Source organism: Numenius arquata, chromosome Z, assembly GCF_964106895.1.
Source record: "Numenius arquata chromosome Z, bNumArq3.hap1.1, whole genome shotgun sequence".
Taxonomy (NCBI): domain Eukaryota; kingdom Metazoa; phylum Chordata; class Aves; order Charadriiformes; family Scolopacidae; genus Numenius; species Numenius arquata.
Window position 1 is genome coordinate 75,310,327 of NC_133616.1, and position 14,687 is coordinate 75,325,013.

General features: G+C 44.6%; 1 protein-coding gene across 8 annotated transcripts in view; it reads right to left on the reverse strand.

The window, feature by feature from the left end:
• Positions 1-14,687, reverse strand: part of PALM2AKAP2 (PALM2 and AKAP2 fusion) — a 227,267-nt gene that overhangs the window by 100,754 nt on the left and 111,826 nt on the right. For 5 of the 8 annotated variants that reach the window (XM_074166801.1, XM_074166800.1, XM_074166796.1 and 2 more), the window contains one exon: positions 13,606-13,688. In XM_074166801.1, coding sequence (XP_074022902.1) covers positions 13,606-13,671 — 66 coding nt within the window. In that variant the 5' untranslated portion in view covers positions 13,672-13,688. Of the gene's footprint in view, positions 1-1,348; positions 1,586-13,605; positions 13,689-14,687 lie in introns of those variants that run through there. The other 3 variants (XM_074166797.1, XM_074166795.1, XM_074166798.1) reach the window with 2 other exon arrangements.

A 14,687-nucleotide genomic window follows, 5' to 3' on the forward strand; every position in this document is an offset into this window, starting at 1 on the left:
GAAATAACTTGCTCTTACAGGGAGAAAGAAGTCATGTACTACCACAGATACTGATGTATATATACCTTCCTTGGGTTCCTGAGGCTGGTGAGACCAGAAAATGTAATTGTGAAAGTGAAATAAATCCCTGTCAGATACGCAAAACCTCTGCAAAACACTTACACAGCATGAATACAAATTGACATACCAGAGCTATGAGACAATGCTAGAATCAGAGGATATCATTACAACGTTGAACTGTTAATCACAGCCCAAAATAAAACAACATGTTTATTTCACTCGTAAAATCACAACTGGGGGTACTCTGCTCTATTTCTCCTAACATTAGGCCGGTACTTACTGCCCTAATGGACATCTTCTGGGAGCTGATAGGCGATTCACCTCAAGATAAAAAACCCACACTTCAATACGATGACTGCTCTTTATGGCTAATGATTAATGTTATCAAGAACTCAAACATTAATATCCACAGTAGCTGCCTGCCTGCCCACCTTAGTAATAATTTCAATAACTTTTTACAAAGAGACACCAATGTTTGAGAACTTCACACTGCAGTGGTCCTAAGTGGAAGCCAAATAAAAAGAAATAAAATATTTAAAACTCATGCTTCACTATTACTGAGGGATCTAAAAATAGAAAGACTTGGAACAAAGATATGGGAGATTTTCAGTTCAAAAAGGGGAGTCCAGGAAAAATTGAGATGGCCATGAAAAAAACATGATGATTAAAAAATAATTACGTCACGGGTTTCTCAGGATCTCACCAAACCCCCTCCACGCTGCCACCCCGGCTCTCTCCCCCCCCCCCCCCCCCGGCTCCCCTCAGCCCGCCCGGCTCCCGCGCACGGCGGCCGACCCCCAGGGAGGGCTGCAGAGAACCCCCCGGGGCCCCCAAACGGCAGCGGGGGCGGGGGAAGAGCCGCCCCTCCACCTGCGAACATCGGGGGGATGCGGGCACAGACCCGGCTGTCTGAAGCCACCCACCCCCCTCCCGCCCCGTCCAGCACCCCCCGCTGTGAGCCCCTCCTGACACAGGGGGATGTACACGCATGGGGGGTCCCGCTGGCGAGCCCACCTCGCGAGGTAGGCGAGGGGCAAGGGCAGGTCGTGTCCCCCCCCCGGCATCCCCCCTTCTCCCTCCTTGCCTCTTCCCTTACCCGCATTTTCATTCTCCCTTCCCCTCCTCGCCTCTCCCTGCGTTTCCATCTTCCCTCCTCGCCTTTCCCCCACCTCTCCTCGCATCCCTACCGACCCCCCCTTCCCCGGACTCCTGCTTTGCCCCCCTCCCCCAGGCATCCCCCCTCCCTCCCCGCCCCCGCCCGCAACCCGCCGAGGGCCAGACAACTTGCCGGAGCCGCATCCACCGCCGCCTCCCTTTCCCTCCGCACCCGGAGCCGCGCTCACAGACAGACGGACGGACGGACGGACGGACGGACAGACAGAAGGACGCGCGGACACACGCGCACCCCCGCGCACGGAGGTACCTCTCCAAAGCGCGCCCGCTCCTCCAGCGCGCAGCGTGCGCCGCCAGCTCCGCGCAGCCCCGGCACGTCGGGTCCCCCTTCCTCCTCCTGCTTCTCCTCCTTCTTCTCCTCCTCCTCCCCTTTTCACCCCGCCCACCCTCTTCGCCGACGCCAGGAAGAGGGGGGCAAAGCCACCGCCCGCCTCGTCCCGCCCCGTCCCGCCCCGTCCCGTTCCGTCCCGTCCCGCGGGGCGATGCGCCCCGCGCGGAGGCTGCGCGCATCCCCCCGCGCCCCGCGTCCTGCCGCGGTCGGGTTACCGAGCCCTCTCCTGTTACGGATGCCCGCGCCGGGAGGGAGGGAAGGGAGGCGAGCGCCGAGGCGGGCGGGGGGGCGGTGGCAAGCCGCGGAGGGGGTTGGTGAGCCCCCGGGGGGCGGGCGAGACTCGGAGAGGGTACCGAGCCCCGGCCCCGGGGGGAAGCAGCGCGGCCCCGGCGGCCCCGCGGCCCGCCTCCGCGGGGATGCGCAAAGCCGGAGCTCCCCGCCGCTGGGAACTCCGGGGGTTTCCTGAGCCGTGGTTTTAGGGGTGGTTCTACTGCTGATTGCTCTCGGGTTTTCTTCTTTTCTTTTTCGGTTTATTGGTGTGGTTTGGGTTTGTTTTTTTTTGTTTTGTTTTGTTTGTATTTGGGTTGTTTTTTTTTTTTTTTTGTTGGGTGGGTTTTCTTGTTTGTTGGGTTGGTTTTTTTTTAAAAAATCTATGCAGTGAAGTTGACTTCCATGGGCTTCTTCAGTGTTCCCTTCAACCCAAATGCACTTGCAGCGTTCACAGCAGGCTCGGGCAGGGATTTCCATTCGTCTGCCACCCAACCTGTGAAGAACCTCTGCCTTTTATTTTTGTTTTCAATACGAACTTAATTATCCCCTCATCTCCCGTGCTGGAGATGAGGAACAGCTCCTGACCCTCTCTGAGCTGCTCATGGGTTTGCAGATCTCCACTGTAATCCGTTTACATCATTCCTTCTGGCTGAAGAGTTGCAGGTTGCTCATGGGGGCCTTTGTCCATAGATTGTTCTGTATCCCTTACCATCCTTGATGCCCTCTTGAACATCATCCTGATCTAATAGATCTTCTTTGAGATGAAGAAATACACAATATTTAAGATGTTGGCAAACCATGGATTCATAAAGTGGCACAATGGTGACTTTTCTTCTAATATTTTACATGGAATTTTTGAGCATGGAGCTGACATTTCTATGGAACTGTCTGTCATAATCCTGAGGTTTTACTCACAGAATGCCCAGCTCAGAGCCCACTGTTTTACACAATTTTTTCTCCATGTGCATCATTTCACATTTCCCTAGACTGAATTTTCTTATATTGCCCAGTCAGCCTCATAATATCCTTATGTATTTCGTCACAGGTTTTCTTATTACTGCCTTGAGTAAATTAATTCCTCTGATGAACTTTGCTATTTCACTCCATTCCCAGGTAAGATATGAGTACACTGAATAGCACGTCCCAGCACTGACCCTTGCAGAACCCTATACCGTCCAGCACCGCCCTCCATTGTAAGAACTGGTCATTTATTCCTGTACTTTGCATTTTATCTTCTAAGCAGTTACTGAGCTACACCAGGGCTTTCCCTCTTGTTGCTATCAATGCTAGTCTCCTTAAAAGCCTTTGTCAAGAGCTTTTTAGAAACCCAGTCTGATATGGAAATTGGATCACCCTTATCCACGCTTTTGTGGACCCTTTCAGAGACCTCCCAGAGATTTGTTTAAGGCAGGACTTTACAGATGCAATGTTGACTCTTATCAGATAGATTGCATTAATCCAGGTGTCCTTTAGTTCTAACCCAATTAGCATCTCTGTATTTGCACAGCACATGAAGAAGATTTGCAAACCTCTAGTTCTCCAGAGTCTGCATTGAAGCTTAGTGTCACATTTGCCACCCTCCACTCTTCAGGTGCCAGTGTTTTGAATGGGAGGTTACATGTGACTGTTGGTAGTTCAGCTGCTGCATCCTCTGCTGGGAACTCAAGGACACGGATGCTCACACACAGGCACATTGCTACCTGAATGCCCACACAGTGGAAAAGGCTTATAATAAACGCTAATCATATAGGGAAATGGATACACACGTGTAACTGCAGACCTCTAAACTGGTATTATTAATGAGACCAGGCTGGATGGGGCTTTGAGCAACCTGGTCTGGTGGGATGTGTCCCTGCCCATGGCAGGGGGGTTGGAACTCGATGATCTCTAAGGTCCCTTCCAACTCTAACCATTCTATGATTCTATGATTCTAAGTAAGAAGCTATCTTAGTAATTAACTATATGTGGCCATGACTGTCTTTGCAAATGTATGTCTCTGTATGTATGCACACAGAGTATGGTGCAGACAAAAGCTCACCAAGGTCTTTGACCCGGGGAACTGTGTGCCATTCTCTGTATCTGCAGCCATCTGTTTTCTTTCTTTCATACTTCACTGTAAATTCGCTGGATCAAGGATGGCCTTTTTAATGCGCATTTTTTAGTTGCTACTAGCATACGGCATGGCAAGGAGGACAGGAGACCAGTTCTGAGCAGGGGTATTTCAGCTGCACAATCTAGGAATGTTCCTGGGAATGTCTGCAATTCATCTACCTGCCCAAAGACAGGTCTCCCACCCTTTGTCCTTCTTGGAGCTTCTAGTACAGCTCCATCCAGCCACTTTGCAGGGAGCAAAGGAAAGCTCCACCTGATTGAAGCAACTCTGCATGGAGGTGCATCACTGCTCATGCCTGCCCCACAGGTGTGGGGTCTGTAGTCCACAGACAGGTCTGCCATTCAGATGGCAATGTGGGGCTGTGGAGGAAAGAAAGAGGAAGAGCAACGTGGCAGTTGCATCCCTTTTAGATATTTCACAGCTCTGACCATGTTGGGTTTTTAGAAACCTCATCTGCTAGAAACCAAATTAGCAGGTTATCACAAGGGAGGGAGGGAAATACATTAGTCTGTTTTAGTTGCAGAAAACTTCAGAACAGTGCAGGAAGTGCAGAAAGGTCCTCTCTAGGCCTCAGAAACATAATTAAAATAAGCATAGTCCAGTCTCATGCTTTTTGAAGATCTCATGTTTTGGAGGCTGGCAATACTGCACAATAGACAAAAATCTGTGGTATTCGTAGCAACCAAAGATGTTACACTGCAAAAGAAGGAACTTCAGAGCTCCTCTTCCTGGGTTCCTACCCCTCTGCACTTTTGTTCCAACCATTACCTTCTGCTCCTGTCCTGCTTACCGGCCTCATACAGGACTGCAGTACAGATCTTGATCCATTAGATAAAGCAATATCACAAATGACACTGGTACTGTTTGAATTTTTGTTATTATTTTTTTTTATGACAGTGATGCATTAACTTAGTATTAATTACATAGCACATGACAAATATACCACAGAGGAAATCAAATGCGATTTCACTGTGTATAATTTAATGAGTTTTGCCTATTGCTTCCAATCTGCATTTTTAACAGTTATAACAGCAGAAGAAAATTATGTCTTAAAGTTTTGTTTCAAAGATGTATTTTGTTAATGCTCTGTAATTCTTTCACAGCACTACAGAGGGCTTCAGGTAGGGAGAAGAAGGAATTAGTCTTTGCTAGAGTGCGGCCTTCCCTAATTTTTGCTGTGAAGTTAAAATTCCTTTACCTAAATAATGAATTGCAAGATTACTTTGTGGTGGCCTAAAAACTCTGAAAGTAGGAAGAGTATAAAGATCAGCTGCATTAACCCAATATTTGTCAAGAAAATTAGTTATTTTTAACACTCAAATGACAGTTCCTCGCCTGTCATTCATTCCCTTTCAGGCCTGCTTTATGTGCCCCGTGAACTGAAAAGGGACATGTCACCCTGGTATTATTACCTCATTCCTCCTCCAGTGCCTGACCAACGTACATCCCAAGGCTGCGCTGAACATGTAGGAAAACCTGACAAAAGCGGATCGTGTGCTCTCCTTGGGAAAGCTCAAGGAAGTGCCACAGCGTATCTGAACTGCTGCTTGCAGGGGGCTGAGGAACTGAGGATGTTTTTCTCTATACATAGCCTGTGGACAAGAGGACTAGTGCCACTGGAGTCAGTGGGAACCACAGACACTCAACACCGACAACTGGGCCACATGCTTATGTGAGACCTTGTTATTATAGAAAAAGGCTCTTATTTCTACTCTTTTTTTTTTCTCTGCCACATAAGCTGACCTAGTTTACAATCTGCCTCTGTACAGATGCGGCCTCTTCCATGGGTAGAAAGAGGACAGAGCCATTGCCAACAAAGAGTGCCTGGAGTTAGGAAGGGGAAGAGACACTGGGCAGCTCAGGATGGGGAGATAAAGAGAAGGAAATGAAAGACAAAGGTGTTTGGAGGAGAGGAGAGAGAAAAGGGGGAGAGAAGAGAGCGAAGCCATATTTGTATCTGCTGCTTCTGCTTCATCCAGGAGAGAGAGGAGTTTCTCAGCGTCTTTGCTTTGTGACTTTGTCAGTATATTGGAGTGCAGTTTCAGTGAGGCAGACTTTTTTATTGTTATGCAGCAAACCTTCAAATGGAGAATAATTCAAAGGGGATACTCCTTCCTATTAGGAAGAAATTCTTTCAGGCTTCTGTTTTACAGCCCAGCAGACTGTTCTTGCTCTCTATGCGCTCCTGAAGATGCTGAGAGCAGTGCAGAATAAAGAAAGGAGGGAAAATACTGTGATAATGATGCTGGATATGCCAGGCACTTTTATAACATTTATAAAATGAAATGCAGTCCTGAAAGGTGATGCCTGATCTGGTAGCCTCCACACTGAATTTCACTGAGTACGAAAAATAAGTTTTGCTTGGGATGCAAATTTTTAAGTGTTTTGGATTAGCTGTCAGAAATTTTGTGATTGGATTCATTTTCCTTGTGGTTCTGGCTGTTTCTCTGACTGCAGAATAACATGCAGATGAGCTGGATGAGGGAATGCACTGGCTTGCAGTAATGCGTGTGAGATGAAAATGGTACTTCTGTGTATTCTCATTTATAAAACTAATGAATGCAGAGATCCATCAGTCAGTTAGCAGAAGAGCTGTGGGAAGTTTGGAGGTCACATTCACAAATGCTTTATATTCAGTACAGGAACAAAATGTTGAGTATTACAGAGGCAGGGAGCTGCTGGTAGGGAACTGACTGGAGATCCCTGTTCTATTCCTGACGTTACTGATGACCTGTGATGTGACTGAAGGCAAGTCACTTTGCCTTATTTGTCTGTATGAGTTGATGAATTTTAGGACACGGATTGCCTATTAATGGGTGTTTGCAGAACGTAATGGGACCTCAGCTGTGGTTAGGGAGTTCAAATACCAATATAGTATGAACTTTAAAATTATTTTCTGAAGTTTTTCAGCTGACTAACAGGCTCATTTACACACATCTATTATGTGGTGGAGTAGCTTGGCGAGATCTTTATCGGCAGCTAGCTACATGAGTAATCTCATTGACTTAAATGTGACTCCTTGAGTGAGTAATGTTTTAGTCCTGGCTCCATAAACTGTTTTAGTCATCATCGGCTTACAAACTGTGTGCATAGCCCCTGCCAGCACTTAACCACACAGTGTAGTGTATTTTACTGCAAGGAGCTCTGTCACAGGAGTAATACCCGGTAGTAACTGTTTATGTAATCTACACCCACGTGAAGAAGTTACTCTGTTCTGCAGTTGCAAAATCAGCCAAATTTCGCTGGCATAGTGTTCTCTTAGGTTCATGGGTTAGAAATATTCAGTACCCGTGATGTTTTAAGGAAGAATTTATTTTTTTTTATTGCAGATTGTGGGGATACCGCTGCATAACTGACTCATGGCTCTCCCTCCTTCTTGTGGAAAATGCAGTCATTGCAAATCTGGAGATGTAAGGTTTCATTTAAAGGTCTTTGCAGTCTTACCCCAGCTAATGTTTCTGCTTTGATTACTCCTGCCTTATCTCAGTCTCTTTGTACCCTCTTCCACAATAGCCCTTGTTTCTTTCCCCTACTGTGGGCTTTGTGTCTCCTTTCAATCTGTTCCTTTTCCTCAGCGCAAAAAAAAATCCCATTCAGTAGTATCCCTCTTTTATTCTACAAATCCCTCTTTCAAGTCTGCTTCATCAATAATATCAACAGAAGGCAGTCCTGAAAGATCGTTTTCCTGTGTCCAGCTTGCCTGATTGAGCCTGAACGTCCTCAGGGGCAGGGAGCGTATCTCTATATATTTTCTGAATTGCTGCGTTCATAGGAAGAGCCATATAAATATAGCACTACTTGTTACCACAGCGCTACATACTCAACATTTATATCAACTGCTGGGGCAAGATAATCACAGACTACAGTACTTCAACTATTATATACAGTTGCATATTGTTCCTCCAACTGAACTGGCATAGCAAAAATTATTTAAAAAACAATCATTATCTTAGACATAGGGAACCTCTGTAACTCTTCTGTACAATACTTGAGTAGCATATTCGCACAAAGAGCATTTGTTTGTGAACTAAAGAGCTTGATCCAAAGCCCAATGGAGGCTCTTCCAATGCATTCAATGAGCTTTGGATTAAGTCCTTCCTGAAGAACAGATGCAGGGTTTTATTCACTACCACTAGAACAATAAAAATGACAAGACAAAGAATAAAGTTGTCTACAGAGAATAAAGCAGTGTTGTCCCACAGCAGTTTAAATACATTATGCTCTATAGTTAAAAGAAAGTCCTGCAGAGTTAGTAAAATTGTTTGTGTAGCCCATTCACAAAATATACAGCACAGAAATGTTTAATAATCTACACGTAAACACCCAAACACAGTGTATTTCACTGAGCATCCAACTTCTCAGTATTTGCAAGGGCTGAGTTATAAATGTAAAAACAAATTCCAGTTGTGCAAACAAAGATAACACAGAAATAGTTTCTTGCCATTAATCATCAAAACTGCAATGGAAGAGAGAGCTGGAAATTATTTTGTGCTATGGCTTTTAGATGGATCCGAAGTGTTTACTGAGACCTCAACTAGAGACAGGCTCTCTTTTGGCGAGTTTCTCTCATTCAACATAATGATTTCTTATCTGGCCAGTAGATGTTATCACCAATGTAAGCAATAATGAGTGTTGAGGAGCAGAGACATTTGCCCCTACAGGAAAAAGTGGGGCCAGACTCACCCCAGGAAAAAGAGCCCAACAAGGGAAATAAGCAACTGTGGGAGGTACAAGAGACGAGACTGAAGTAAAAGTGGCAGCAAATAAAAAGAAAAATTAGCAGAAACTAAGCTGGGTGGGAGCCTGGGACTTGCAGCAGAGACAAAATATGAAGAGAATCTAATCAGAGGCTTTCGAGAGGTCTGGGTAGATCTTGTAAAGAGATCTAGTGAGAGAGAGAGTGAAAGCAGCAGACAAAACAGACAGACCCTCTTGCCATGCCCCTAACATTTCCACCATTCTACAGCCTTAATGAGCGCTCCTGTAACTTCTTAATACCTTTTAATCTGAGTTCTGCACATTGTAGTACAAATCTTCAGCAGCTGAGCTGCCGTCTCCAGACATTTTACTGAGCCCTCCCTATATTCAAGGCTGGATGTTTGTTCATTGTGGTACTGCAACGGTGTTCAATGCCTCCAACTGGGATGTATCATTTGCTGGAGGGTGGATGGCAACACTAGAAATGATTGAGAAAACCAAGCCTGCCTGAAGGTCCTCAGAGAGTCAGAGACAAGTGGATAATATTCAAAAAAGAAATTGTCTCATGACAAAAAATATTTTTTTTTTTCCCATCAAACGACAATATCAGAGTTTCCTAAAGATGCATCCCTTTCTTTAATTAGAAAGGGAGCAGGCCTAATGTCTAAACCCATGGCCAAGCTGAAGGACTGGCTGTCCCGTCAGTAAGCCGAGGTTTTAGCTTCACTGCATTTTCCAGCCGTCAGAAGTGAAATAATGCAAAAAGAAAATGTAATGAGATGATAAGACAAACTGATTGTAGGCCTGCTAATTAAAAATACACAGTATTCTGTATGGAAATATGTAGAGCCCTGCACTAAGAAACTGCTGTGCATTTTAATGTCTAACTCACGTACTGTCGGAGCAGGCGATCTTATTTGTCTTCGGATATGAAGGCAGGTGGGCATGTTTTATGCAGGTGTCACAGCTTAACAGTCTTGTTACTTTACTTTGACAGTTCCCATGCAGAGCCACAGAAATAATACGACAATGCCAGAGGTCAAACATAACGGCTCTGATCGCTTTGAAGGACTGACGATCCTCTGGCTTCCCTGACCAATGTTGCCTGCCTCGGTCATGACGTGAAGACTCACTCGAGAGCAATTAGCAGAGACCATAGTTGGGCGTGAACTCTGAGCTGTGTGCTGTGACGTGCAGTTCAATAGCTTCGGTGGATCCTCCTGTCCATTACCCAGCCCAGCTCCGCTGACTTCAGCATGAAGTGAGCTGTGGCCGGGACCAGGGATGGAGGGCATGGCCTGGGAAAACCAGTGATGACAGCTGGTAGGAGCCAACAGGGGAAAACATCAACTGCAGGAAATAAACCAGTGAAGCTGGTTCGTACTTTGCCTTGGATTTTTACTTCATAAATTTCTCTGAATTTCAGCAGCACCCATCCATGGCAGGCAAGACACATCCTAGATGGCATGAAGGGTCAGGGAGGAGGGGAGATGAGGCCATGCAGGCTTTACACTACTATCTAGTGAAATTAATTAAACTTTCCAGAGTTTCCTGGACTCACTTAGGTTCTTTGGTGATACAAGCTTTCATAAAACCCATGAAAGAGCAAACTGAAGTTCTGTATCTCCGATAAAACATTCCCACAAAAAAGCAGCAACCTTTTCACTGCAAGACAAATTCTTTCAGCTTACTGCTGATCCTTTTATGTGGAAATTAGGAGTTGTTCACTAAGATAATCTCCCAACCTCCTGTACAGCAATGTTACAGAGAAGCCAAATGGTGTATACATACATCTTCTTCCTTGTTAAAAGTCAGCAGTAATGATGGTGGAAAAATAAAGAAAAACAGCTGCAGTTTATGCTACTCCCACACACATATACATTCTCCCTTTTGAGCAAAAGCTGCAAGAAAGGCTCAGTAGCAGAGTACATGGTATGCTGAACCTGCACTCCAAAAACAGCTGCAGGCATAACAGGATGTGTTTTAAAAGCAACAATGAAGAGGCAGCATTTTACTATTTAGAAAAGAAGGAAGAGACATAAAAAACTCCAAAATAATTTATAAACTTTGGCCTGTTCAACAATAGGTCTAGGTTGGCAAGTTCTGAGCATGTTACATGCAGTGGCTCTTTGGGAGCCCAGACTGTATTTTTCCTTTCTTGTAAGGGAGAATATTGCTTTGCTTCATAACTAGGATCAAGTGTAACATTTGTATACAGACCCATATCCTGTCTCCACTGGTCATGAGTGTCATTACCTATTAGGAATCAGAGTTTTCTATACTTTATTTAAACCTATGCAGTTACCATTGACTTGAAACATACAGTCAAGAGCACAGTCAGGACCTAGGGGTAGCTTGTTGCTTCTTCTTAATAGTTTTTTAAAGTTGAAAGGAACGTTATGATGGCCCAGGTTTCCGCTTGGAGTAAGCAGGCTGTTTAAAATAACAGAGACGTGGAGTTGTATTTCCTGATTTCTGTTAATTGAGAATCTACATTCTTTTGGTATCATTAAAAAAATATGGCAAGTAATTCTGCGTAGATTCTTTTCAGAATGAATCTAAAATTGATGGTTTTCTTATATGAAAATGATGTTGCCCATTTGACTGTTTAGTGTTACAAAGGACAATTATTTTGGGTTTGTCTCTCTCGGCAAATGAGAGCTCAGAAGAGCGGATATCCAGCTGCTCCATATAGTCTTTGTCTCAAACATCAGGCTTCTCCTTTCCACAAATTGTTAGCAAGTTGCTAAAGAAAATTTCAGCACTTCATAATTTGCTATGACTAAATTAATTTTCTTCCATGCTGCTAAGGATACTGTCATGGACTTCATTTACTTTCCTGTGCTAGCATTCTGCTGATTCCGCTCATGCTGCGTCACTGGTAGCACTGAGTCAGCCTCCCTCTTAAAACGTTCTGCCATTAAACCTCCTCCTTCAGTGGGGGGTCGTTATTAAAAAATCAGAGACCTCTTTTTTAAAACCAAGGAGAAAACAATGCGAAGTCAGGTTTTGTTCTGCCTGGTGTTACACTCCCAAGCGTTGGAAGTACTGTGTTATTAAAAGGAATTGCGTTCCACAGTCATTGAACCTTTTTTCCCCCCTCTTCCTTAAGTGTTACCTTAACTGAAGCCAGAGAAAGTTAGGGACTGATTAAACCCTAGCTCAGAGCTTTCCCAGCAGTCCTGCTTGCGATATACGAGCTGACACAAAGTGTTACTACATTGAGCAGAGCACTGATAGCAACCAGCGCAGAATGTCCGGGAATGCCTGTGCAAGTCCATGCTCCAGCTGCAATCGGAATGATTTAAATATCGAATTTAACCGTAACATGAAAGTTTCAGTTTGACTGCTTTGCATTATCAGTTTGAACCTTTTATTGTTTGTGTTGTAAATTGTTTGCCTAAAGAAAGGCAGATTCTCACTGACCGATACTCCTGAGGACATGTTGATTTGCTGCTTTATATAGCTCTAACCTTAAATTTGGTCATTGTTTTTGATAGCCAAGAGTGTGAAAGTCTGTGCAATATTGCCCATTCTAAATTGTTAACCACATTTAGTCAGATTTGTATTTGTTGTTAGCAGATCTGTTTTGTTTTTGTTTTTGTTTTTTTTTTAAACATCAGATTGGTCTATCCCCTTTTGGATTATATTTACATTTAAATAAAAAGTGTGGGAAACCTGGATTTTGAGAAAAATATTAATGTTTTCTTAAATGTTAAATGAAACGAGTAAATACGATACGAAAAATCTAAGAAAAGGTTTTCAAAACATGTTTTACATTTACATTTTCCTTATTAAAAAGAAAAAGTTTATGTAGGTGCTGACTTTAGATGTTTATTCACTGTGGCCTTTAAGATCTTAAAGCTAGCTGATCTGAGCTTCTCACACCAGTTTTTAATCATAGACTGGAAGAAGATATGAAATTGCTGCATTTTTGTCTTTAAATGCTTCTCTAACTGAACTGAAAAAGTAAGTTATTGGGCTAAATTTAACTAACTGTAATTTAAGAAAAAATTCCTCTGTCTTTGTAGCAGAAGTCTGAAATCCGCTTCATCAGTTTCATCTGAACCAGTTTAACAGCCTTGATTACTATTTCAATTTAATTTAAAGACATGTAAAAGATTAAAGTAAATTTAGGCATTAATATGGGCTATGTATGTCCAAGTTTATTTATTTAACAGACCAATTTATGATAAAAAATTGTTGGACAGGCCATTAGTTTTTAACATGGTTGTTTTTGTCTTTGGATATACGTGCTTCACACATAGCAGTGTCAGCAGCCTTGAAGATGAACATCTTGGCCCTGCAGATATTCACTTGCCCATTCACACCCTTTCCACTCCCAACATCTTACTGACAAATTCATTTGCTGCTGTTAAAAACACGCGGCTGCATGCGATCACACCGAGAACGACAAAGAAAATGGAATATCCCTATGACACCTTTTCCAGCAAAATGTCATGTTTCCATGTGCCACCCAACCAGACCAAGCTATCAGATGAGGGCAATGCTTCTCAGATGCTTGCCCTCCTCCTGCTGATGGGATGCTCGCATCTGGGTTTCCAGCAGATGAAAGGAGGTGGGGTAGCGGTAACCACGGAGGGGCCTGAGAAGAAGAGAAGGGGCAATGGAGGACATGTGGGGGACTGACTGATAGTGAGGAGGGATTGAGCATCAGTCTGATACCATCTTGCAGTGAGCTGCCAGACCTCCCAAGACCTCTCAGGAAATGCACTTTTATTGAAAGTCCTCCTAATCCCACCAGGCTTTCAAGTATTTAGGAGGAGACCCTGTGGTAGTCAAGTGAATGCAGTTTACACCAACTACTCCCACCACAATAACCTCCTCACAGCTGAAGATGTGGCCCAGCCCACCAAGTGCGGGGTGCCCTCAAGCCTTACATTTGAGCGCAGCATGGATCTCTTTGCTTCCCACAAGGATGTGCTGGGAGGAGACTTACCCCTGCACCCTCCTCAGCTTCAGGACTTTCACAGGAGCACGGTCCCGGCGGGTCCCTCGGCAGCATATCTGATCCTCCTGCACCTACAAAACCAGAGACATTTTATTGCCCATGGGAGAATACACATGGCCGAGAGGTTGCTTTGCTTTGCTTGGATCCATTTCTACCAGCCCAGCTCCGTCACCAGACTGGTATCTTGTCAGCATTTTTAAGGAAAGCAGAAAGGGTACAAAAACAATGACTGAAAAATATCTTTGCCAGCAGGAGACAGCTCTGCATGTGTGGAGAGGCAACCACCACTTGGAGAAAATACTTACCAGGTTGACAGAGCACACTATGGCTCAGGAAGGACATATTCAATTTCAGCACCCATAGCAGCCATCCTTGCCCCCAGAGTGGTACCCATTGCTGGGTCTGGAGCTGCCCTGGTCCCTGATGGGGTGGGGGAATGGCCCTGGCTGCCAGGTCCAGCCTTGCCACTCCCAGGGAGCCCCCCTGGACACTGTTTGCTCTGTGCTTGCCTGCGTTGCTGTGCTAAAGGTGCGCCCATGCTCACACCATCCCTGGGATGAGCTCATCCCATCTTGGGGAGAAGCCAGAGGATTTTTCTGAACTTCTGTGCATCCCAAGGGAAGGGTAACTAAGAGCATCTAGGACCCTAATTAAGAGCATCTCATTAGTGAACACTGGTCCACAGCCAGGCAGTAGTCACCACTGCTTATGGGGTGAGGTCAGGTACAGGTGCAGCTCGCAGGGCATAGTGCCTGCCAGTCCTCTCTGGGAGAAGAACCTCTGCAGTTTTATTTCTACATCAAGCTTAAACCATGAAGAAGGTAAGAACATATCTGTTGATTTTCACCTCCAGGAACAATCTTGCTTAAGCATAGCTAGATGCAGACAGCTGTTTGATTGCTTTTGGAATTTCCATAGCAATGACAATGATTACAATAAATAATGGTGGATTAGAGTCAGGTTAAAGTGGTGAATATTTTGTAAACTGTGAAATTGAATTTCAGGGTTTACATGATTTCCTCTATACAGGATAAGGATAGGTAAGGATTTATGTATCATCTCCAGTAGCA